This window comes from Panulirus ornatus, chromosome 2, assembly GCF_036320965.1.
Source record: "Panulirus ornatus isolate Po-2019 chromosome 2, ASM3632096v1, whole genome shotgun sequence".
Taxonomy (NCBI): domain Eukaryota; kingdom Metazoa; phylum Arthropoda; class Malacostraca; order Decapoda; family Palinuridae; genus Panulirus; species Panulirus ornatus.
This window is the reverse complement of record NC_092225.1, coordinates 23,174,790-23,200,534: the sequence shown is the minus strand read 5'-3', so window position 1 is coordinate 23,200,534 and position 25,745 is coordinate 23,174,790. Positions and strand designations below refer to the sequence as shown.

The 25,745-nt window shown below is 37.4% G+C and overlaps 2 protein-coding genes across 14 annotated transcripts in view; both read left to right on the top strand.

The window, feature by feature from the left end:
* The window catches only part of LOC139754228 (phospholipase D2-like), a 96,863-nt gene extending 80,090 nt beyond the window's left edge, over positions 1-16,773 (top strand). For all 4 annotated transcript variants that reach the window (XM_071671558.1, XM_071671549.1, XM_071671541.1 and 1 more), the window contains 4 exons: positions 1,671-1,911; positions 2,488-2,697; positions 4,614-4,736; positions 7,615-16,773. In XM_071671558.1, the coding sequence (XP_071527659.1) occupies positions 1,671-1,911; positions 2,488-2,697; positions 4,614-4,736; positions 7,615-7,716 (676 nt within the window). In that variant the 3' untranslated portion in view covers positions 7,717-16,773. The remainder of the gene's footprint in view (positions 1-1,670; positions 1,912-2,487; positions 2,698-4,613; positions 4,737-7,614) is intronic.
* Positions 16,774-17,801: 1,028 nt separating this feature from the next.
* The window catches only part of LOC139754243 (TOM1-like protein 2), a 45,391-nt gene continuing 37,447 nt past the window's right edge, over positions 17,802-25,745 (top strand). For 6 of the 10 annotated variants that reach the window (XM_071671616.1, XM_071671582.1, XM_071671608.1 and 3 more), the window contains exons 1-2: positions 17,802-17,865; positions 23,962-24,048. In XM_071671616.1, the coding sequence (XP_071527717.1) occupies positions 17,817-17,865; positions 23,962-24,048 (136 nt within the window). In that variant the 5' untranslated portion in view covers positions 17,802-17,816. Of the gene's footprint in view, positions 18,088-18,635; positions 18,791-23,961; positions 24,049-25,745 lie in introns of those variants that run through there. The other 4 variants (XM_071671601.1, XM_071671633.1, XM_071671591.1 and 1 more) reach the window with 4 other exon arrangements.

Genomic DNA, 25,745 nt, shown 5'->3' with positions numbered 1-25,745 from the left:
TTTGATGACATTTTTAACCCTCAACCTTGAAACCAAGTAAGCTTGAATTTGCTCACAAATGTTTCTATTCTTTAAATTCCTTGATCAGGATGATTTCTGTATGTTTGAGGGGGTTTTTGATTTTTAAATCTGGTATCCATTCCTGTTTTTAAAGAATATTTTGGATGATAATTTTTTATGGTACAAATTATGTTTTATTCATAAAAGAATATGCCTCATTGTACATTTTTATATAAACATCTCTAATTTTATATTATCACATAAGGTCAGACTACTAATCTGTTTTTGCAAGCTGTATGCCTTGGCCCAGTATTCACCAGTACTCAAAGCTAAACTAGCTAACAGTATGATATTGTAAAGGATTGCTCAGATTTTTTCTCTTCATGTCCTTTATGTAAGCATAATTGATTGCCCAGTACAGTTGCTCACCAAGCCTGATAGTGGACATTACTGTGGTAATGTAGTATTTTAGCCAATGCTATCATGCTTCTTAGATATTTCCTGGCCACAAGAGTGGTAGATGTACGAATCAAGGTGTCTTTTCCCATGTGGTGTAATCAGAAGCAAGCAGAATCCTGCTACCCCTATATATGTTGTTAGGGAGCTGTAGTTTTGGTGCATTACGCATGACAGCTGGAGACCGAGTGGGAACGGATGTGGCCTTCTTTTCATTTGTTTCCTGGCACTACCTCGCTGATGCAGGGGTGGTGATACTGTTTCCTGTGGGGTGGGATGGTGCCAGGAATTACATATATAGACAAAAAGGACACATTCATACTTGTCTTTCCTGTTTTAGTAAGGTAGTATCAGAAATAGACAACTGAGCCTGAGAGAAAATTCTGATTTCCTGCCTTTCTTTGGATTTCTGTAATCATAATTTCAAATTCTGATTTCCTGCCTTTCTTTGGATTTCTGTAATCATCATTTCAAAATGCAGTTTTAAGCTACTTTTTCATGATTGTATAAACCAAAAGAAAAGAATCACAATTTTTTTTAATGTATGAAGTTAATTACTCCTGACTTGTCAAAGCTGTTGGGTTTATGCTGCTGTCATTGTTGTTTTAATTCACTAACTACAGCACCTTGATTTTACTTGTAGTATATTTTATTCTAACTCTGTGACTGTGTTTTGAGAATACATTTGTCTTGCTGGTATTTGTAATATTTTCTTAATTATTCTTTTAACATTTCCTTTATATAACAGTTTAATCACTGCATTGAGCTAAATCATTGGTATGTCACTTTCCCTCCAAGTTCCACCAGCCCTTCCCTTACCCCTTCTTCAGGCTTGCCCATTCTTCTGTTTCACATGCAACTCGAAGTGAAGTGCTAGGTTATCCAATACCTGCTGCATTTTGTAGGCCTTGTTCATGGTAAGCAGTAGGAGATTAGTATTACCTAATTTGAAAATTAGGTGCTTTATGAATTTATTGTTCATCACTTGGCTTGGTGAGCACATTGTAGAAAAACAGTCATGCTTATGTAACTCTGCAAGAAGAGATGGTCTGCATTCCTCAGGGTAAGCATTTGGTGTCCTTATCACTATTGCAGATTTAACAGTTTTTACTAAACTTCATTTTGATACATTAAATGATAGACATTTGAACTTTTTCATATTTGACATTTATCTTGTGTGAATTGTGCGATTAAAAACATACTACCTCCAACAGCGGAAAGTCAAGTGTGATTCAAAGCCTGATAGAACGTGGTGTTACTGAATGGGAGCGTTATATATCTTTCTGTTCTTTGCGTACCCATGAGAACCTTGGAGATCAGCCAGTGTCAGAATTGATTTACATCCACTCCAAACTGATGATTGTGGATGATCGATTTGTCATTGCTGGCTCAGCAAACATCAATGACCGCAGCCTTAATGGGGACAGGGACTCTGAAGTTTGTCTTGTTATTGAGGTAAAGTATGAATGTACTTTAATGTGCTGCAAATGTTTTTTGTGATCTTTGCAAGCTAGAAAGATTAAGAGCCTTACTTTATTTAGTAAGTTCTCACTTGACATCTGTTACAGATAGAAACATAGATTTTTAGATGAATGACCCTATACCGCTCAGCAGTAAAAGCCAGGCTGATCAAACTGCTGACCCTCAGATACATTATCTGTGTTAATTGGTTCTTATATAAGTTTTCCAAAATTTTTAATGTTACATTAGGGTATTTCAGATAAACCAGTTACTGAATTTTTATTATATGCCAACTGATCCTCATGAGCATCTGAGAGAATGCTTGCCTGATAAGGGAAAGTATTTCATTGTGGCATGATAATTCCTTGTTGATTATTTAATTCTGTACCAGTTCCACTTTTTTCGTGTTGTTCAACCTCTCATCTCCATGTTTTGATGAGAATGTCCTGTGATGAATGATTCCACATTTTGTTTATTATCTTATTTTGTTTTTTTCCCCATTTTTATTGATTGTTCTTTTGAAGTATGCTATCATATGCCAGTACTGTATGTAATTCCATAATCTTGCAGGACCAGGAGTTTGAAAATGGCATTATGAATGGACAGCCATATGATTCTGGGGTGTTTGCAGGCAGTATGCGAAGGTACTTGTTCAGTGAACATTTGGGTATTGCAGACTGTGAAAATCCCCACATTGATATCAGCGATCCAATCTGTGATTCCTTTTTTATGAATGTTTGGTACTACATAGCCAATAAAAACACACTGATATATGAGGAGGTAAGATTTAGTTTTATTTATTTGTACCATAAACTAGCTTACTAAGACTTCTTTGACCATTGCAAACATGGCTTGTTTTACAATTTCTTAAGTTTTTCCTGCTACCCATTTGTATATATTCACCTCTTATTTCGTACATTGTGATAGAACCATTTCTTTCATCTCAGAAACCTTATTCTGAGACTGACAGGCATCTTTCATGTCATGCTCTAATAGGGCATACCTAAGTAGAGGCTATATAATCATCAAATAGATTATGATAACAGGGTACTGGTTGTTGGCTCATTACAGTGGATGCTCTCTCATGGTTTCGGTGCATTACACATGACAGCTAGAGACTGAATGTGAATGAATGTGGCCTTTGTTGTCTTTTCCTAGCATGTGGGGGGGAGGGGCGTGCCGTTTCATGTGTGGTGAGGTGGCGATAGGAATGGATGAAGGCAGCAAGTATGAATATGTACATGTGTATATATGTATATGTCTGTGTATGTGTATGTGCGTGTGTGAGTGTTTATGCATATACATGTGTATGTGGGCGGGTTGGACCATTCTTTTGTCTGTTTCCTTGCACTACCTCACTAATGTGGGAGACAGTGACAAGTATGATAGATAAATAAAATGAAATATACATTTGTATATATGTATATGTCTGTGTATGTGTATGTATATGTTGATATGTATATGTGTATGTATGAGAGATGTGTGGAAATAAAAAGAGTGTGGTTGAGAGAGCAGAAGAGGGTGTTTTGAAATGGTTTGGTCACATAGAGAGAATGAGTGAGGAAAGATTGACAAATAGGATATATGTGTCAGAGGTGGAGGGAACGAGGAGAAGTGAGAGACCAAATTGGAGGTGGAAAGATGGAGTGAAAAAGATTTTGAGTGATTGGGGCCTGAACATGCAGGAGGGTGAAAGGCGTGCAAGGAATAGAGTGAATTGGAAAGATGTGGTATACCGGGGTCGATGTGCTGTCAATGGATTGAACCAGGGCATGTGAAGCATCTGGGGTAAACCATGGAAAGTTGTGTGGGGCCTGGATGTGGAAAGGGAGCTGTGGTTTCGGTGCATTATTACATGACAGCTAGAGACTGAGTGTGAACGAATGGGGCCTTTGAAGTCTTTTCCTAGCGCTACCTCGCAAACATGAGGGGGGAGGGGGTTGTTATTCCATGTGTGGCGGGGTGGCAATGGGAACAAATAAAGGCAGACAGTATGAATTATGTACATGTGTATATATGTATATGTCTGTGTGTGTATATATATGTGTACATTGAGATGTATAGGTATGTATATTTGCATGTGTGGACGTGTATGTATATACATGTGTATGTGGGCGGGTTGGGCCATTCTTTCGTCTGTTTCCTTGCGCTACCTCGCTAACGTGGGAGACAGCGACAAAGCAAAATAAATATATATAAGATAAATAATGAGCATTTATGTGTATATATTTGTATATGAGTGGATAGGCCCTTCTTCATGTTTCCTGGTGCTACCTCATATTTGCGGGTAATGGTGATCAAGTATAATAAATAAATGTATAATATATATGGCTAGAAAGCACTGGTCATTTCAAACTTAAGCAGGAAATTTAAGATTGTATGAATACAATACAGGCTCTTGCCTTTTAGTGAAATTGCCTTCTTTGTGAAACGTACATATAATTGGACTACACTTGGAGGGTTAAAGATACAAAAAGCCTATGAAACATGCACATCATTGTCTAACTTGTTTCAACCTCAAATCATTCAGTCATTCTTCCACTTGTAAAACATGCCCTGTACTGTATATAGAAACATAATTATTTCAGAATGACTTTCCTTGCTATTCATTATATTCTCAATGTTACATATATTGAATTTTAAGCTATGATATTTATGAAGTTTATGTGATGATTTTATTGTATTTCATATTTCAGGTGTTTTCTTGCTACCCATGTAATAGCGCAACTACATTTGAGGCTGTGGATAAACTAAGACATACTACAACATTAGCAGAAGTCAGTCCAGTAGAGGCACAAGCAAAGTTAAATGAGATTCAGGTAAAACTTTTTTTGTCAACACATAAGGTTATTAGATTTAGCTGTGTAGAAAGACAGGTTAGTTGAGCTGTTTTAGATACCTAGGATGGATATGCAGTGAATGGAATCAAGGAAGCAAAGGTGAGTTGTAGCTTGGGTGACGGGGCTAAGGTTTGGGGAATATTGAGGAATTTGTGGAGAGAGAGGTACCTAAATGGGAGGGCAAACATGGGTATGTTTGAAGGTATAGGAGTACCAACAATGTTGTATGTATGGATGTGATGTATTGGCTATAGATGTGAATGTATAGTAGAGAGTGGATGTGGTGTGATAAGGGTTGATTGAGTAGGTAATGATAGAGTAAGAAAGAGGTGTGGTAATGAGAAAAGTACAGTTGAAAGAGATGAAGAAGGTTTGCTGAAATGTTTTGGACATATGGAGAGAATGAGTAAGGAGGTTAATGATGAGGATATATGTGTCAGAAGTGGAGGTGACAAGGAGAAGGGGTAAACCAAATTAGAGATGGAAGGTTGGAGTGAAAAATATTTTGAGTTTTTGAGGCATGAACTTGCATGAGGGTGAAAGTTATGTATGAGATAGAGTGAATTTGAGTGATGTGGCATACAGTGGGTGAAGTCCTGGTGATGGATTAAACCAGGGCATATGAGACAGGTGGGGAAAACCATTGAAAGGTCTGTAGTGCATGGTTGTGGATAAGGGGCAGTGGCTTTGGTGTATTACTCATTACATGCAGAGCAAATAAGGTATTTTCTTCTGTTCCTGATGCTACCTTGCTAACATGGGAAACAGTCAACAAGTATGAAAGAAACAAGAGAATAAAGCTGTTTTTCATGTTTCCACTCAATTGTAATTTTTGTAATATGGTGCTGAAGGATCGTTCATTGCTTTAACTTTGAGAGGCGATGTTACCAGAACCTTCCTGCCTGTGGTTACACTGCAAGTGAAAAGTCACCTTCAGTGAGGTTGACATAATGTGTCATGTCAAAGAACTTTTCACTCCTGAGGAGTCCAACATTTCTTTCCCACTGGAAGTTTTGCAGCTTTGAAGCTGCAGAAACTCCTGGAAAAAGGGATACTGGAGTAAAATGAAGACCCTTTAAAAAAAGGTGTTCAGGGGCAATTTCTAATAAATAAACTTATTACAAACTTATCCTTGGGGATAGGGGAGACGAATACTTTCTACGTATTCCCTGCATGTCGTAGAAGGCGACTAAAAGGGAGGGAGCGGGGGGGCTGGAAATCCTCCCCTCTCCTTTTTTTTAATTTTCCAAAAGAAGGAACAGAGAAGGGGGCCAGGTGAGGATAATCCATCAAAGGCTCAGTCCTCTGTTCTTAACGCTACCTCACTAATGCAGGAAATGGTGAATAGTATGAAAAGAAGAAAGAAAGAAGGCCACAAACTGATTTCAAGATTTCAAGCTGATTAAGTATACTCTGCATGTTGGAAACAATGTGAGCATGCTCCAGAAAGCTGAGACTTTTGCACTCATGCATCGCTTAAATCCCACCAGCATGTAACTCTAAAAGCAAAGTTAATGCCTGCCTAGCTGAACCACCACATTCTTTTGAGTCATGACTGATTCTGTTTTTCCGGCAAAATTGAAGAGGTTTATAGTCATCATCCTTCTTCTGTAGGCCAGGCCTTGAATGAAATGTATAAAAAGGCAAAAGATAAAAAAGGGGAAAATGAGAAGATAACTGAGTTTTTTAAAAGGTAACCTCAACAGATGAAATGTGTTTCAAAACAATTTCCCTTGTGTTTTTTGGTATAAATCTAATATTAATTGGCTTTGTCATTTTTATAAAAGGCATTATGATTGAAAAACCTTACAATATCATTAAAATTCTTATTATTGATGGAAAAAAATGTTTGAAAGGAATTTTGATTAAGAATTTTATTCTTATCTATTGCAGCTGTGAGGCATTAACATTGTTCTAAATTGTATCCTAATTCTTGAATGTTCCCACTGAGTAATCTTGCTCTCTGAGCTGTTGCTACTTGAGGGTCCTCTGTATTTCGATTTCAGTATTTTCCTGCAGAAAATATCATGAAAAGATTCAGATATGATGTGAAAGGGTTCAGTCATTGGGATACCTGAGGAGCTTAAATGAATTTCTTGTATTCTTTTTATCATACTTTCATTTTTCTTTCGAGGTAGCCATGACGAGTATGTTTTTGCCATATTCTTTTTATCATACTTTCATTTTTCTTTCGAGGTAGCCATGACTGGAGTATGTTTTTGTCCATGCCATTTCAGCTTCTGTTAAGAAAAAAGAATTTCACAGTGGTCAATGAAGAAATGTAGGAAAAGGGTTACTTATCATTACTTCTACTTCTTCTCTGTACTGTGATGTGATTGAATTGTTATGTGGACATTCTTTCATAATTATACTACTGTTGGCTACATTTCTTTCATGATATTGAATAGAATTTAATCTTCAGGGTTTCACATCATTCTGAGGGCTAGATTTGTGCTTTGTACTCCATTGCTTAAGTTCTATCTCAGATGCTTACGGGGCTTTGCCTGCCATAAGGCAGTGTTTTTCAGTTTTTAAAATCCTAAACTTTTTCATTTTTCCCCACTGCACCCATTTCAAGTGCAAGGTTTCGAGACTTTGCTGCATTATAACTATTGACATTACATTTCCTTGTAGATGTTAGTCAGAGAGCTATTGTTTTTTCATTGATGTTCCTTGTGAACAAATGCAAAGTAAAATAAGGATTTTTAGGCTGTTTTTACCTTTTCCCCATTTCATTTGTACTTGTTTGCTGTGCCAGAGGGTTAGAGGGTAACATTACTGATTACAATAAGGATAATCATGCTTTTATTACCTTGTAATTTGCAGTAGATTATATATTGTTTTTTTTTTTCTGTAGGGGCATCTGGTTCTCTTCCCCCTGGATTTTCTAAAGGATGAGACTTTAAAACCTGGTCTGGGGAACAAGGAATATTTGTTGCCCATGCAGACGTGGACATAGAACTTATGCAGCAGAATGCTGGATCAGCTACATCATAATGCTCAGCAGCCATTCTGAAGTTGTATATTGCATAAGAAAATTGAGTTGCAGTTTTGTATATACATAGGTCTTAAAAGCCAATTCTCGTGGTTTTAGAATTAAGGATGAGATTTTATACAGTACCAGGAAAAGCTTCATTATAATTGTTTTAAGGGACATTCAATGAGATTGAATTTATAAGCAGATAACTAGATGTTAGTCAATTTCTGTTTTTATGTCAATTCATATTCCCCAAAAATCTATAGTTAGTCAAATTGCTAGATATTGAGGAGCTTCTGGCTGTGTAAAATTAAAGTAAAAGTACGCATTTATGAATTATTTTAGTGCCTATGGGATTGCTGTGACTAGTCTTTTTGAGGAGACGAAGATTTTGATTTAAGTCAGTCAGGTATGGTGTTATTCATTTCACTAGAACTGTTTGCTTGTCATATCTAAGGCAGAGAACTAGTGAACACTCTTTTACTACAGAAAGGTACAAATCTTCTTATTGGAAATAGTGTGAAATATTTTAAGTACATTTAATACTGGTTGATTTGATATTGCATGAAAGTCTTGCAAGCTAAAGTACTCCAAGTTGTTAGTGAAACTGGTAAGTACATTTACGTTCAATTGAGCCTAATGTATGATACAGTAGATAGATTCTAGATGAATAATCTCTCATTTTGTCAGAGCAGCTGGAGTAAAAAGCTGAACATGATTCTGTAGACGTATATAGATTATCCGAAATTTATGGGAGCAGATATCCATTGGTTGTCAAACACTAATAGGAAAGAGACATCATAACAGGAGGTTGATTTGTTACAGTACCATCCAAGAAACTAAAGATCAAATTTAGTGACTATCTGGACTTTCAGCATCATTAGCCATGTTGGTGAATTTTTATTCAGTGGTTCTAAACAAACTTTAGTATTATTCAAGAGATGGCGTCTCATTCAGTGGAAAACAAAGTAATTGGGCAAAACAAATCAGAATTTCTTTTTAATTTTGTTGAATCTGTTGTTTTTGTAAAAGCAGACTTAAACATTGATTGAACTTTCCTTGTGTATATTGTTATTTTTTCTTATGATTGTTGACTCGTCATTTGTCCTAAGCACAGAGGCAGTAAGTGTTTTTGTACCTGTCATTAAGTCAGCTGTATGCATTATCAACCATGTTGCCATATATAAGCCTTTTGCTGGCCAGCAGTGCAAGTTGCATCATAATAAACCTCATATCTCCCAGATCACCTTGTGGTGACAGCTATCCCAAAGAGCTGGTAAGGCACAAAGGCCAGAAATGTATATATGATTTGTTGTTTACTCTTTCTTTCAGCATTTATGGGATTATTTTGTGTCTATATGTCTTGCAAAATAGTTTATCTTTTATCTTATTCCTTGAATGAATCCATGACATTTTATGTGCTACCATGCATACCTAAGTGTATGTATGGGTGAGTAGGGAAGATGGTCAGTGGCATTATAGGATTATGTCTTAATAGGCATTCAAAAAAGAGACTTCGATATGAATGTGTTGAGAAGGGCAGCTGGTGGGATGTCTGATCATTATCTGGTGTAGGCAAGGATGAAGATTTGTTGAGTTTTTTAGATAAGAAGTAATGATATAGGTGAGAAGAGGGTGGTGAAAGTAAATAAACTTAGAAAAGAATTGTGAAGAAATATCAGGAGAAATTGAGTATAGAATGGCAAAGGTTAACAGCAAATGAAGATAGTGAAGCAGTGCTGACAAGCAACGGAAAAGTGTGTGGCATGCAAAAAGTGGAAGTTGCGTTGCTTGGAAAGGGTAATGAACAGTGGGATGATGAAGTAAAGCTGCTAATGAAAGAGATTAGAGAGGTAAATGAATATTACAGAGGAGTGTGAGTAATTTACAAGATGTATGAGAGAAAGTGGCAGGAGGTCAGGAGCTGAAAAAGAGGGCAAATGGGAGTTGGAGTGAGAGTATCTGCAAACTTCAGGGAGAGTAAGATGTATTGGAAGGAGGTTGATAGTTTGAGTAAAACAAGAGAACAAATAGGAACATTATTGGGGAAGTGATAACAGGCATAGATAAGGTGAAAAGGAGATGGAGTGAGTTTTCTGAAAACTTGCTGAATGCGTTGCATGACAGGGTAGCAGATGTAGGAAGTTTAGGTCAGGAACACATGTAAAGTTAGTCATGGCTAGTGGCTTGATGATGGGTGAAGAGGTGGTGAAAGCCTTGCGTTAGACAGAATATGGTAAGAGGGCAGGAATTGATTGTATTGCAGTTGAATTTCTTATGGAAGGGGATGACTTTGTTGTTGATTGTTGAGTGATGATTTTCAGTGTTTGTAAGCAGAGGTGATTCATAAGATTGGTAAGGGAGTAAAGGTTTTGGGAGTACTGAAAAATGTTTGAAAAGATAGATCACTCTCTTGGAGGGGTTTGAAGATCTAGTAGTCACATTGATTTTGTATGGGTGTGAGGCATGGGCTATAGAGGAGACTGTACAGAAGAGGGTAAATGTGTGGGAAATGAAATGCTTGAGGACAAAACATGGTGTGAGGAGGTTAATCGAGTAAGTAATGATGGGGTAAGAGAGAAGTTACGTAAAAAAGAAGAGTATAGTTAAGAGAGTTAAGGAGGACATGCTGAAATGGTTTGGACATATGGAGAGAATGAATGAGAAGAAGTATTCAGAGAGTATTTTTGTGTCAGAGGTGGAGGATACAGGGAGACTAAACTGAAGATGAAAAGATTGAATTAATAAGATTTTGAGTGTTTGAGATCTGAACATGCAGGACTAAAAGTGCCTTCATGAGATAGATCATATTTAACCACTGTGGTATACAGGGAACAGTTTGCTATCATTGAACTTAACCAGGGCATGTGAAGCAGCCAGGGGGAAACCACAGAAAGATTTGGGGCCTGGTTGTGCAGTACACATGACAGCTAGAGAATGGATGTTCCCTGCAGTACCTCATCAGTGCAGGAAACACCAAAGAAATGTGAAAGAAGAAAAGTGAAATTACCCATAATTGAAAATTAAGTAAGTTTACGTGAGTTTGTTACAGCACATGTATCGAACAATATTGTTAAATGTATTTATTTGTATCTATAAAACTTTACTTCTTTTATGGAGAAAACAAAAAGAAAAGAAAATGTTCTCCTACCACATACCAAAATCAAAATGGTGCACCAAACTGAGGCTTAGAGACACTACCCTTTTGAATACTGGGGCAGATAGAGCTTGGTTTAGGCTCTACCTGTTTAGCTTACTGACTAGCCTCATGTCTGTAGCACCCTTAGTGACACAAAACTGTGTAACATGAAACAAAAAACAAGAATTTTAATGATGTAGCTTGCATAATCGACTTGTGATCAGGTGAAATTTTTTACATGACCTGCATTGTCGGCCAGCATAGGAGTGGGATTTGCCTGGCATGCCAGAACATTAAAGGGTCAATATTTGGGGCATTGTACATAATGAAAACTAGGATATGGTAGCTTTGTACTGTTGTCATGCATTTTTATTTATTATCTGTGTATCGTATGAATGATGATTATAAAAAGACAAGCCTGAATGTCATATGTAGAATTACTTTTAAGAATGCAGCCATGCCACCCATGCACTTTATCTGTCATGCAAATTTTGATATAACAGTGCTTATATATTTACAGATTGTCAGTTGAAATTTTTTCATGATTTTGTTCCATTAGATGACCCTTCCTTGCATATTGCATTATGTCATATGTATTATTTTACATTTTATCGTTATCATGTGAGGGACATTTTGTTGTTGTTGTGTAAAGGGTATTATATAGTTTAACAGTCTTAGTTGTTTTGTGTGATACACTGTTGTCTGTCCTGTACAGTTTTAATCATTGTTTTTTATCTGGATTTTAAATAAATTTTTTTGTATAGAATTTTTCTGGTACTATCTTACTTTTATCTCTCTCATGTACTCTCAGTGTCTTTCCAGTTCACTCTTGGTATACTCATGAATTGCATCCAATCATTTCCCATGAATACTCTTTTTTTGGTCAGTCTTTATTCACATCTCAGTTTGTTACATATCATCTACCAAGAAGTGCCTAACAGTCCACAGTTTCAGCTTAAAGACACTTGTTTTCATATAATAGAAACTAAAGAAAATGAAAATGTAACTTTTGTGCATATCCAACACTATATTTATATACAATCATCCTTGTTGTGTTGAAGCCCTAATGCCTGTCAGATTTTATTTTACAAGGCATTGTGGTTAGAATTCTAATATGATGCTTGTGCAAAAGAAATTTTTTTCTCATTACAAATATTGTGTTGGTGTGTGTTTGGCTGATAGTCTCATTTGAAAAAAACCAACTTACCATGCATAGTGAAAAATAAATATAAGTACAGAGGTCTGTGTTCACATCAGCACACAGGACATGGGCTGGGAATGTGGTTGATTACTGTTTGTGTGTTAAGAGAGTTTTACACTCATGCTACCCCATCTCTTAACTTTGGATGCATTTGCTATTATCTTTACTCCATTGTGTTTTTGTATATGGATGCACAGACGCACATACCTTATCCTAAGGGAACTTGAGAGGCTGTATCCATGTGATCAACCCGACATGAAATGGAATTTGAGTAAAAAGTAGTTGACAGAACAACAGAATGATTTGTTTATTTATAATTGGTCTCTTAACAAGAGTCGATACAATTTTTGATTGCAAGATTATCAAGTGTCCATCACACCTTATGGCTTATCATGTAATAAAGCTTTGGTATCTCCAACTCACCTGTTTAGTTCAGATGTCAGCTTTGAGTAACAAACATATTCCTGCTCTTAGGCTTTTGCATGAGCAAGTTGAAGCCATATTGCCATGTTCTGTACCATTGAGGATATTGGCCATAAACACTTGGTGGGAACATGGGTCATGAAGTGGAGTGATATTGTTTGCTTGTCAATGTGGGAGGAGTGCAGGCAATTAAGCATTAAGTGTTCAGTGTCTTCATTGTTATACTTGCATCGTGGGTATGAAGGGTCTTGAGATATGTTGAATGGTTTATAAATGTGTAAGAAGGGGTAGTATTAAAAGCTTAGATGTGAAAGTGTAACTCATATATGTTTCGGGAGTGTGGTTTCTGATGAGCATATGTCTGGTGAGGTGATGTTTAGTGAGCGTGTTCGGAGAGCATTTGTTTGGAACTTGCTGGGTCATATTGGTGTTCACATGTTTTGTCAATTTTGTGTTTGTTGGGATGGAGGAGATCTTGTATTATAAGTTGTTGAAGTGCAAAGCAGGAGTAAACTCTTTATTTTTGTTTGGTGGTTTGTTATGGATTGATTAGGATGGGAAGGATTTAGTGCTCTTGCAAAGAATGGAGTGATCAGCATATTAAGATGGGGTTACATTGACAGATTCATAGTTTCAGTTGTGTAGATGTTCAAGGTTTGTGGTTGCTAGGCATTCTAATCTGTTGACTTTTAGAACAACGTGCAGTAGAGATGCTTCTATCTGGTGAGGGATTATTTAAACTAGGAGAACTTGGGCCAATGAGGTAACAGCAAGAAACCAAATATTTTATACGATTTACTGATCGCTGTACATTTGCTAGTTGGTTTTGCCATTTAATTCTGCAAAACTGTGGGTAGAACAAAAGAAGTACCAGATTAGAGTTTCTCATTCTCAAAACCTATTGACTTCCTTTCCATTGTAAAGGTACTTAAACTAGTTTTTGATGTTCAAATAATCTTTATCTCTGCTTAGGTAGGTCACAAAAGTATACCAGCACATGTGGTTGGATGATGTTCCTCATTAAGGATATAAATGTTCTTGATACTTGTGACTGTAAAAACTTCAATTTATGTACATCATGTAAAGATCCATTGTTACCCAATCCCAAGCTTCATATCCAATGTTACCCACTCCCAAACTTCATGTCTTTTGGATTAGCTTCACCATGTATTGTAAAAGGAGAACTGCATTCAAGTCTTAGCTCTGTAAGATAAAGGTTTGAAAACACGCAAATTTTCTTCAGAAATATACATGAAATGGGCCATCTCTTCCCTTGCTTTGAGAAAAAGATATTCAGTTTTTAGGAGTCAGTATGTAATTATAGAACCATTAAAAGACGAGAGGGGAGATAGGACATAAAGAGGAGATGTAATTGTGGAAAATACATAGACCTCAGTAATTTTTATGGTAATGTAGAAATTAGAGCTTATTGGTGAGAGGTCACATGAAATTTACAGGGGAGTGAAGACATGGTACCTCAATTCTCAAATGCAGAAGGAATGGTAAGAAAGAAAAGAGATGTCAAAAATATAGGAGCTCTGCAACATGCAGTGATGGAAATAGAGACAGCACCTCAGCCAGCCAGCATTTACAAGGAATAAGAGAGCACAGAATGAGTGTATCAGGATAGGGAGGGAGGAATATAGAAATTTTGAAAAGAATAGTGTGGACAATGCAGGTGAAAATACAAAACTTTTTCAAAAATTCATTAAGGGTCATTTATTAAGGAGCAGTTGATCAGGCTAAGGGATTCAGGGAGATGATGTAAGGATACATGAGGAACAGAATAACAAGTTTATTAGTATTTTCACAGTGGCAGATGCTATAGCCTCAACACAAGTGAAATGGAATGGGGAGGAGGTTTTGGAAATCAGTGAGATATCTAGCAGAGATATTAACCGAATACATAAAAGACTCGACCCGACTAGGTTATATCATGTCCTGATGAAGTTTCACCATAGTGCTAAAGGTGTGTGCAGATGCATTACATAAACCATGTGAATACCTCAAGATGTCAGTGGAGAGAGGCTACGTTCAAGAAGGAATGGAAAAGAGCAAACATCATACCTACGTATTAAGACAAGAAGCCAGAAACTGGGGTTGAACTGAAGACCAGCCTCATTAACAAGCATGGTGGGTAAGGTTTTAGAAAAGATTATTAGAAAGCAAGCAGATAACTTTCTTTGGACGAGAAATTACGTAAAGGAGAGACAGCATGGTTTTAAGGAAAGGTGGTCATATGTAACTAACCAGGCAAGAATAAGGGGGGAAATTCCTTCATTGGATAGAAGGTTATCAGTAGGAGGGAACAAAGGTAACTAACAGAGTGCCACAATACAAAGAAAGAGCAACAAGGGGTCTTAGCACGACATCAAGCTTGGAATTTGTAGGGAAATGTACAAAGAAATATATCCCCAGTATCAGAGATGTAGATGAATAGAACAAGCTGAGCAATGAAACTTTGAAAGAATCAAAGTTGTGGATAAATGGAATAAGCTATGTGATGAATAAATGAATGATTCAGAGTTGTAGATGAATGGAATAAGCCATATGATGAAACTGTAAATGAGAATTATGCATAAAATGGAATGTGCTAAGCAAGGAAAATGTGAACGAATGTGTTGTGAGTGAATGGAAAGAACTAAGTGGTGAAACTGAATGAATCAGAGTTGTATATAATTGGAATAAGCTAAGTGATGAAACTGAACAAATATGAGTAGTATATGAATGGAATAAGCAAACTGATTAAAATGTAAATGGAGACAATACACTGAAATTTAAAGTTCTTTATGGTTGAGAGAGATCGAAAGAGAGGACCAACAAAAGTAGAACTTTCTCCCTATACAGTATAAATAAGTTTAGATAATAACACACATTACCTATCACCTTACATAACTGTATACCTACTACTTATGTATCTATCTACTTGCATCATCATGCATAGCTACACTATTACAATCTTACTTGCTATGTTAACTAACACAATTCTCATTCACTTCCATGTTGACTCCTGGACACATATTTAGTTTATATATATATATATATATATATATATATATGGTTGCGAAGCGTGGGCTATGGATAGAGTGGTGCGCAGGAGGATGGATGTGCTGGAAATGAGATGTTTGAGGACAATGTGTGGTGTGAGGTGGTTTGATCGAGTAAGTAACGTAAGGGTAAGACAGATGTGTGGAAATAAAAAGAGCGTGGTTGAGAGAGCAGAAGAGGGTGTTTTGAAATGGTTTGGGCACATGGAGAGAATGAGTGAGGAAAGATTGACCAAGAGGATATATGTGTCGGAGGTGGAGGGAACGAGGAGAAGAGGGAGACCAAATTGGAGGTGGAAAGATGGAGTGAAAAAGATTTTGTATGATCGGGGCCTGAACATGCAGGAGGGTGAAAGGAGGGCAAGGAATAGAGTGAATTGGAGCGATGTGGTATACCGGGGTTGACGTGCTGTCAGTGGATTGAATCAAGGCATGTGAAGCGTCTGGGGTAAACCATGGAAAGCTGTGTAGGTATGTATATTTGCGTGTGTGGACGTATGTATATACATGTGTATGGGGGGGGGGGGCCATTTCTTTCATCTGTTTCCTTGCGCTACCTCGCAAACGCGGGAGACAGCGACAAAGTATAAAAAAAAAAAAATATATATATATATATATATATATATATATATATATATATATATATATATATATATATATATACATACATACATATATATATATACCCCAAATATAAACATTAAAAACTAAACAAAAGTTTTCATCTTTTCCCAATGTTTTCCTGTTGCCTCTTTGGTAATTGCTCTTTGTCATCTTTCACTCATTTCTCATCTCCCTTTTTTCTGCCTTTCTTGCTGTGTCTTCTGTCTTCTCTCAGTATTTGTAGAGTTCAGTTATCATCATCATCATCATCACTTAATATGTAATAGTTATCATTAGTTTTTTAATGAAGAATTTTCAGTAATCAGAACACAAATATCAGTGTGACCTTCTCTTTAGGACATTTAAGGGAAAAGTGTATGTTGTGTTTATAAGTAGACAGAAGAAATACATTTTTAAGTAACTGAACTGCCAACTTTGGGGCCAAAAATGATATATGATAGCCCTTTAAGTTAACTACATAAGTCATTTATGTCGAATGCTTACAGATATTTTCATTGAGTAATTTTTAGTATATGAAATTTGTCAGACTTGTAGTACAGTTTGCCATGTAGGTTTTGTTTTGTGTATAGAATATAGATGAATTGAACCATATGATAGATTTACAAGACTTTTCATTTTGTCATTCCCTCAATAAATGTATTGTTACACAGTCACATTGAAGAGTTGTGTCTGAATATCTAATGAATTTTTTTTTTCATTAGATATACCAAATGTACCAAGACAAGGACTTTGGTAAAGGAAAGTACTACAAGGCCAGGGACATTGAGAGCGATAAGATAAAGAACCGCTAGGAAAAGATAATGACAAGGTTAAGATAAAGTAATACTAGGACAAGGACATTAACAAGGTTAGAATAATGTACAATTAGGTTAAGGACAGTGACAAGTTTAAGATGAAATACTGCGAGAAAAGGGGCAAAGACATGGGTAAGTTACTACTAGGAAAAGGGCAATGACAAGTTTGAACAGGGACCGTAACAGTTGAAGTTAGAATACTGCAAAGAAAGGGGCAAAGACCAGGTTAAGGTAAAGTACCACTAGGAAAGGGACAATGACAAGAGTAAGATAAAGTACCACAACGAACGGGACTATAACAAGGGTACAAGGTAAGATAAAGCAATGTTAGAAAAGGGAATATGACAAGATTAAGCTAAAAAGTACGACTAGGAAAGGGACAATGACAAGAGAAAGGAAATATGACAATGGTAAGGTAAAGTACCGTTAGGAAAGGGAATATGACAAGATTAAGTACTACTAGGAAAGGGACAATGAAAAGGGTAAGGTAAAATAGAAATTTTCAGGTAAAATGACCCAAGTGAAGATGAATAACTACTTGTACGGACAATGATAGTGCTAAGATAAACATCTACTGGGACGGACAGTGACAAGGTTAAGTGACAGTACGAGGAACAGGAAAAGGATGTAGGACTTATTTGATTAGCCTTTCCCCCATCGTCCACGAACAGTATACCCCTCTGGTCTTCTGGTACTTCTCAAGTCATATTACAAGTCACAGGAAGGAACGCATTGGTGAGGTACAGTGCTTGTTGACGGCAGACTAGACGTAATGTACTTTATGCATTGATTACAGTGTTAACAGATTACTCTCAGTGATAACCTCGATGGGGAACGTTGACGAACACTGAACAATGTCTTTCTCTTTTCACGCTGATATCGACTCGGTCGCACGTGATACAAGTGCCAGGATTTTTGTTTTTTTTAGTAGATAATTGTTGGGAAGACATTTATATGTAAATTATATGTAGAATACCTGATTGTGGTGCATTGTCAAGAAACGCTCCAAGGTTTCGTCACGTCCCCGAGTGTGTAAACCACACGATCTACCTACCATATATAAGAGGCAGGAGTGAGGCCAGGCTTCTCAGTGTAACCCACATCTTGGTGAAGGTCGAATGTCGAGTAAGTCTACCCCCATGATGTCTTCCGTCCCTCCCTCTCCCCCAGTGCGCTGAGACACCTCCAGTGACCCAGAGGTTTCAATAGAAAATTCTCCAGCGATGACTCCCAGGTTCATGGGGAAAGTCTACAGAATGTGGTTGGACTGACATGGTGTTCATTAATTGTTTCATATGTGGTGGTCATTTGTTGGGTGTGCGCACTACCCAGTTATGCCATCAGAAGGTGTGGTAATAATCATGTGGGCCGCTGGTGGTCACGCCTCACTGAGAGGATGACTTTAAATGAGAAAAGTTTTATATTAAGAAAGTGTAGACTGTATCATATATATATATATATATATATATATATATATATATATATATATATATATATATATATATATATACACGATTGCCTCTTTTGGAACGACTTTCTTAATGCAAATGTTATCACAGGGTTTCATTGGACTGTTCCAAGAAATGAGTGGGAAGAAAAACACATTAGTGAAAAAAAATGGGGCTAAAAAAAAAAAAGACACTAAGACGGAGAATTTACAAGTAAAAGGAGCAGTAGGCGGAACAACAATATACGATTAGAAGAAAAGGGTAGATAAGAGTGTGTGAAGTGATAGATAAGCGACCATACACTAATAATTGATCAGCATTTACCTCCAAAGCTGAAGAAAAGTCTTCCCTCGAGTCTTGTAAGCTGGAGCATATGTAAGGTAAGGTGTGTGTGGAAGCCTTGCTGGAGGTACTCAAGCGAGCGGAGATATGTATGGCCGCTGGTCCGCCTTAAGCAGAGCACACACTTTTTCTTTTACTTGGATGGTTTTGAGGGGAAACTTGAAGAAATAAGGAATGTAAAGATATATAGTGTGACCAGAATTTGAGTGTTTCGAGGGAAGATTTCAAACTTGTGTTACCCTGTCTCCAAACCTCGTGTATATTTATCATGTCTTAAGTCCTGTGTGTGACACACACACACACACACACACACACACTAGTCTAAGCTATTTACCTATTTATTGATCTACCCCGATGGGAGGATGAACACCTGGGTATGCTGTGGGCCAGCTACCAAGCCCTTGTGAGACCCAAGCTGACTCACGGTCAGTTAAACTCTTATCTCTACGTGGACCCCGGATGTTCTTTAAACATGTGAGTGTGAGTGTGACTTATGTATTGATTTTTGTGAGTGTGTGTGTGTGTGTGTGTGTGTGCTTCAGGTACCCAGGATGAAGTGTTGGTTACCTTTTTGTACAGTGGGGAAGGGATTTCTACACTCGTGAAGCCCCATCGCTTGATCTTTTTCTATTACCAAACACATTTGTGAATTTCTGAATGTTTGTGTGTCCACAAATTCATTCGCTGCTCTTATTCAAGAGAAAGTACTTATTTACACCTTTCCTATCAATTTGCATGATTGATTTCACGCTTCTTGCTGTAACCTTTATCTTTTCTTGAGCGATTTTCAGTGGGCTGTGTTCCATGGTAAAGTCTACTTGATTATACAACTTGCGAGATATACACGTGAGCAAGTTGTCAAGATTATTCTTATTATTTGGTCAGAATTTTTAATCATTAGAGTTCAGGTTCTAATCTTTATTAGACAAGAAACCTGAACTGGAGAAGATAACTAAATTTGAGTTCCTCTCGGGGAGGCGTTTAGGCTTCCAGGCTGTGAGGTAACCAAGAACAGTTCATTTTTTTTTTTTTTTTTACACTTCCTCTTCGCTCAGTCACCCTCCCCCCTCAACCTGGATACGGGAATAAATCATTTTTCACTTGCAAAAGACATAATCATCATAGGTTACATCATTTTCTTTAACCCAATGTGGCTGATAAATCAATAATTCATATACTGTGAGCGTTAATCACTCGTGCTTATTTTGAACTTTCAATTTGTGAGTTAAATATGGATTATGATAACTGATGCCTCCGTCAAGGTCGGCATGAAAAGATAGAAGAAAAAAAAGTTATCCGGCTTCTGGATGACCATCGACCTGCCTCCAGTAGAACAACGGGGTGTAAATACCACAGAAACGTAATATCTTTAAGAGTTAAAGAAGTTTAGGATAGAGAGTTCCATAGTGTGGCTATGGAAGGTAAGGTAGAGAGTTCAGCAGCCTGGCTGTGTGAAGGTAAGGTAAGGTCAAGAAGATATTTCACCACTTGGCTGTGGAAGGACAGAACCCGAGGTCACATCAGCTAACCTTTGAACTTACTTCCATCAAAGGGAGATAGAGGCTTGTGGAGTGCTATATGTATGACTCAGCCAGACCATGGGCACGCAAAAGCTGCCACAACCTCCCGAGAACACAGTATAGAAAAAAAAGATTCTTTATCCGCCTCATTGCAAAGAAAAAAATTATTGCAATGACGTGGATAATTTTTTTTTTTTTGTCCTCTGTTCTTGCCTTGTTTTTGCCTCGGAGAAAGAAGAGCATGAGGTTTGAAATGGGAAGTGTATATATATATATATATATATATATATATATATATATATATATATATATATATATATATATATATAAACATCAAGAGAATCCAAAACGTGCGAGCAGTGCTTCCGGCAGAGATAAACTCGGTGGGTCACTGGAGAGATTCTCCTCACGAAACCACATCATCATCCACAGTTCTAAAGGCAGATTTAAATGACATTATTTCAAAAGCTTTAGATCAGCTTTATTTACACTGATGGCAGATATAGCCACTTACCTTATTCCAGAAAGAAAACAAAGTGACAGAGATTTATAGCGAGAGATATAGGAACAAAACACTACTGCGGCCTCAAGGTGAATAATGTGCGGTGAGAAAGTTCATTGATCTATCGTCCAAGTGTCTGAAGAAAATTCCTTTGGTTAAAATCATTGGCGCGCGTGTTGGATCGATGGCGGCCGCTGGCAATCCATCCTCGACACTAGCAGTTAATGATCTTATAAATTCTGTGTCACGCGCGTTACAGCAGATTACAAGGACATGATTAGAATCACTGTAATGGTGACTCATGATAGTGGTGCTCGAGCTTTGATCAGAGTAGGATATGATTATGATAAGGGGTGATGACACGAGTGGTCAAGTTGTTGATATAACGGGACATGATTAACAGTAGTGTGGATGTTTCTATTGTGTCTATGAAGATGATTTACTAGATGCCTATACGATAAGGATGATAACTATGATGAGAATAATGACTGGGACATGGTCGATGGCTTCTATGTTGATGATCAAGATAACCATGATTTGAACGAACCGAAATTAATGTGAATGTATAGTTATGTGGTTATTTACTAAGAGCCAACTGTTGACTTATAAACTGTAGCCGGATGTAATCGACTAATCTTCTCAGCTTAAAAGATGGATCGACCAAATGTGGAAATGTACATTACGTTTGCTCTCTAATTAGAGTAGTAGCATGCACACTCGGTAAGCATAATGACCTCTTTAGTTATCCTTACTCAGGGTGATGAAACAGCCGTCATGGGTACCACTCAGTGAGATTAATACCGCGGTACCGTGCAAAGAGCTTAGCAAGGGTGACTACTACTATTTGTATATTACGCGGAGAGAGTTTTACACTCGTGTTGCACTGTCTCATAACCTTGTATCTATATCGATGTGTGTGTGTGTGTGTGTGTGTGTGTGTGTGTGTGTGTGTGCAATAACCAGTTTCTGTATATACCTAATTGTAATTACATAATTGCATAGTTCACTACGGGAAAGGAGTTTTACAAATATGGGGTCCTTATCTCCTGAACTTTCTTACTTATCTCCTTAAGTTTCTTTCCTTTCCATACATCTTGACACATTTCTGTCCACTGCTTTCATAGTCCCATCACTTACTTACCTTCCACCATTCGCCCAATGCACTCCACAGTTTTTTTTACTGAAATTTGTGAACTAGTTTCAAAGAATGGTTTACTCCCGGCATGTTCATGTTTAGTCAGATATTTGACCTTTGCTGTATTCATGGTAATCAGCGATATTACCGGACTCTGCCTGCAACTGGGGACACCCCATGGGAGAAATTACCTTTGATATCATCCTTCTATCATCTTCAGCATGGGGGGGAGTACAGTGAAGCCTCGTTGAGGACCTTATCGACCCAACGAAGCCCTCCTTACCCTGCTTCTGCGTGGGACGCAACCTTGAAGCAGTAGGAGCCCTATGTAAGAGGACATCTAAGATTAGATAATGATAATGATTATAATTATAGTAATGATAATAATGATAATGATGAAGTCAGCAGAAGTAAAGGACCCACACCTGTTGATTCATTGTTGGAGAGCTTCGACATGGGGGCGGTCGTACAACCATAATTCAGTTACAGTTGAAAATGATTATTAGACATCCAACAATTGTTCTATTTGAGTGTCAGTTTGTTCTCTTTGAAAATAAATATGTGATATCAGTATAGATGCCACGTACGCCTGTTCTTCAAGAAACACATCAAAAGACGCACATAAATAGATTTCAGTTGAATCGTTTCACATTATGATATGCTAGTACAGAATAGAATAGAAAGAACATATCTTATACAAAAAATAACAAAAAAACTTCCCAGTCAATTTTATTTTGCATAAATGAAAACAATTACTGCGTAAAAGGTTTATCATCCTAGCAGATCTTGACGTTGGCAACATTGGCGTAGACTTGCACTAGGGTTTCTATAATTAATGGGGAAAAAATGCAATTACTGACCGTCTTGCCATATCTGTGGGGGAAAAAAAAATACAGCTGAATAAATTTGCGAGGCTGACATCAAGCGGCCGCACCTCTGTGGGGCCCATGTCAGTGTAACTGCATCCCCTCTTATCATATTTTTCTTCCTGTCTTGAATATCAAGAGTAGACTCATTTATAGCATTTGAAACTTGTATTATGTCATCATAACGAGGAAATTTACAAACGAAATGTAGTTTACACACGAAAATTTACACAATTTTCAACATTTATCAGTACACCTCTTCAGTAATTTACATACGTCACTTTTAAGTTAATGTGAATTACTCATTTAGGGACTATTTGTCATGATCACAAGGTGGCGCGGCACAGTCAAGGAAATGACTATAAATAAGAAAATCAAGATACATTATCTTGGGCACATGATTAAATTACATTGGCATCATTGCTATACACTGCAGAACACAGTACTCTCCCAGGTTTATTTAACGTGAACACGATATACTTGGTGTATGAAAATCTAAAAAAAAGTGTCAACCTATAAAATAGGACATTAACTTATTTGAATTTGATTCTTAAATGTAGTATGAGATTCATATCAGCTAAATCTCTAAGAAATAATCCTTAATGGCAATAGGAAGTGCGGCTAGCGCGTCACATGATAACCCTCGAAGTTAATAACTGCTTTTGATGAGGAAATGTCTAGCAAAACTTATTGCGAAGCATGAATACCGTTAGCGCATCATACATCATTTCCACATGAGGGTACAACGGATATTCAAAGTCACTCTGAAGCATGACAATAATCTTGTACGGATAAGAATAAACTAGAAATGCTTTCGCCTCCTCTCAACAAATCTACTTATTAAGAAAGATAAATAACCTTGAGATCATCTAAACCTATTTCTGCAATCGCCTCTGCAGCAGTAAGTTTGTTCCTTAGCTACGCAGAATCCACGGGAATATTGATAAACTTGAGGAATCGCCACATTGCAACACATCTCGGAAGCATCAACGTAAAATCCATAAGTGGCAACTCATAGACATGCTAGTAGATTTGTTAGTGTTTAATTTAATTGAAAAATCTTGCGGTATTAAGATTATTATCATAAAAGAATGGTCAGATGAAGTGAGGCTTAATACGTAGGGGTTATTAGTGGTATGTATGCCTCTCACGAGGGTTTATCAATATTTCTTTTTGAATCTTGCAGAGAAAGCGAACGAGATGATGACGTCACTCAACAAAATGTCGTTCTTTGGAGGGAACCCGTTCGCCACGCCAGTCGGGCAGAAAATTGGTAAGTTTCTATGGCCTAAACTTAGGGACGAGATATTCATTTTGGTATGAGGTATGTGAGGACTTGCAGGTCATCCTGGGAAATTGTCTACGTCTCAGGGAAGGTGTGAGAGTGGAGAAGTAAGTTGTTGACACAAGCAAACTGTCATATGTGTCAGCTGATGTCGTCTGCAAACTCGAGTTGTCAAATCGCAAATATTAGTATGGGCTAATGGCCTCTTTTTCCCGTCCTCAGGACATTTGACATAACATCGCAGTGTGAAGATCGTGGTGTAGATATACTACAAATACGTGTAAGACGGTATATACGATCCTTAAGTAATTATGTGTCAGGAGGGGAAGGTGTAGAATGACTGCCTCCTCGGCGTTTGGCCTGGTGGCGTTCTTGGACATAAATGGCTGTAACGACCATTACAAAGCTGTTAGTGTAATTCACGTCATGGTGCACAGGTCCTCGTGTTTTAAGGGAGTTCTTACAATATAGGAAGGTAAGGTATAAAGCGAGGGAGGGGGGAGAGGAGTCGCGGTTAGGGGAGGAGTCACTGGCATAAGGTCTGGGTCATGTGACATGTATCGGGTGACCGATAAAAGTCGCTTTGTGTCTTGACATACTCGTTTATATCCTGATGTTTACCCTCTGCTTGCCCCTGCTGTTCAAGTCTTGGTCTTTATTTGTTCGTTCGTTCCACAGTGGTTGCTGTCAGGAGTGATGAATGGAGAACAACATGGCTGGGTTGTGTTGTCTCGCCTTTGTCGTGTGTAAGATGATATATTTGATTTCACCTTTGTCTTCCGAAAGGAGCTTAGAAATTATGATCTTGCCCTTGTCTTCTGTTAGAAGCTTAGAAATGTTGTTCACACCACTGTCTTTTGTAGAAAGTTTAGAATATTTCATTAAATATTACATAAAAGTTGATAGTAGGGAGGGCTATGAAACATGATGAAATATGGGATTGATGAATGTTAAAGCTGAAGCTCGTCAAGAAACCAGTAGAATCAATGGAAGCCTCATGTAACTTCCCAGAGCAGTCGAAATTTACCTCGATATTAGTCAAAATTTATCAGTCACATGGTTGTCAACTCTTTACCATCCCAGGATAAGAATGCCAACTACACTCGGTTTGTTTACATTTATCCTAGCAGCTCCATCACAACATGAGAACATAACAATCACTTTCACAATAACATTTTAACAAGGTGAGTGGGTAAGCTGCCAGGAGAAATTAAATGAGGTTTTTGTATGGTTTATAGATTTCATTGTTTTACTTTCATTTATGCTAAGTAATCCTGCAGTTTCCTTGGTGGGTTAAAGCATATTTACACTGCCACTGAACATGAGTTACTGATCAAATTAACAGCCCATTTTAATCTCATATTTATCTGGTAACATCAGAAGGAAGGTACATGGTGGCTGCTAGGGGAACTCAGATGAGGTTGTCGTAGATTTTCTCAATCTCGATACATGCTTCAGATGCTTTTATATTCATTATCCTCATAGTTTTTATGGTAGGGTGAAGCGATCTATCATAAGTCAAATGATGCATGCAGAAAGCAAAAGCAGAACACGTGCTGCGGGAAAAAAGAAATATGAGACATTTGACAAACATATGAATGAAAAGATTTAGTAATTAATGTGAGGTATAGAAAATAGAGATCACTTATAACAAAATAACCACATAGACATGAAAACCTAGAGCT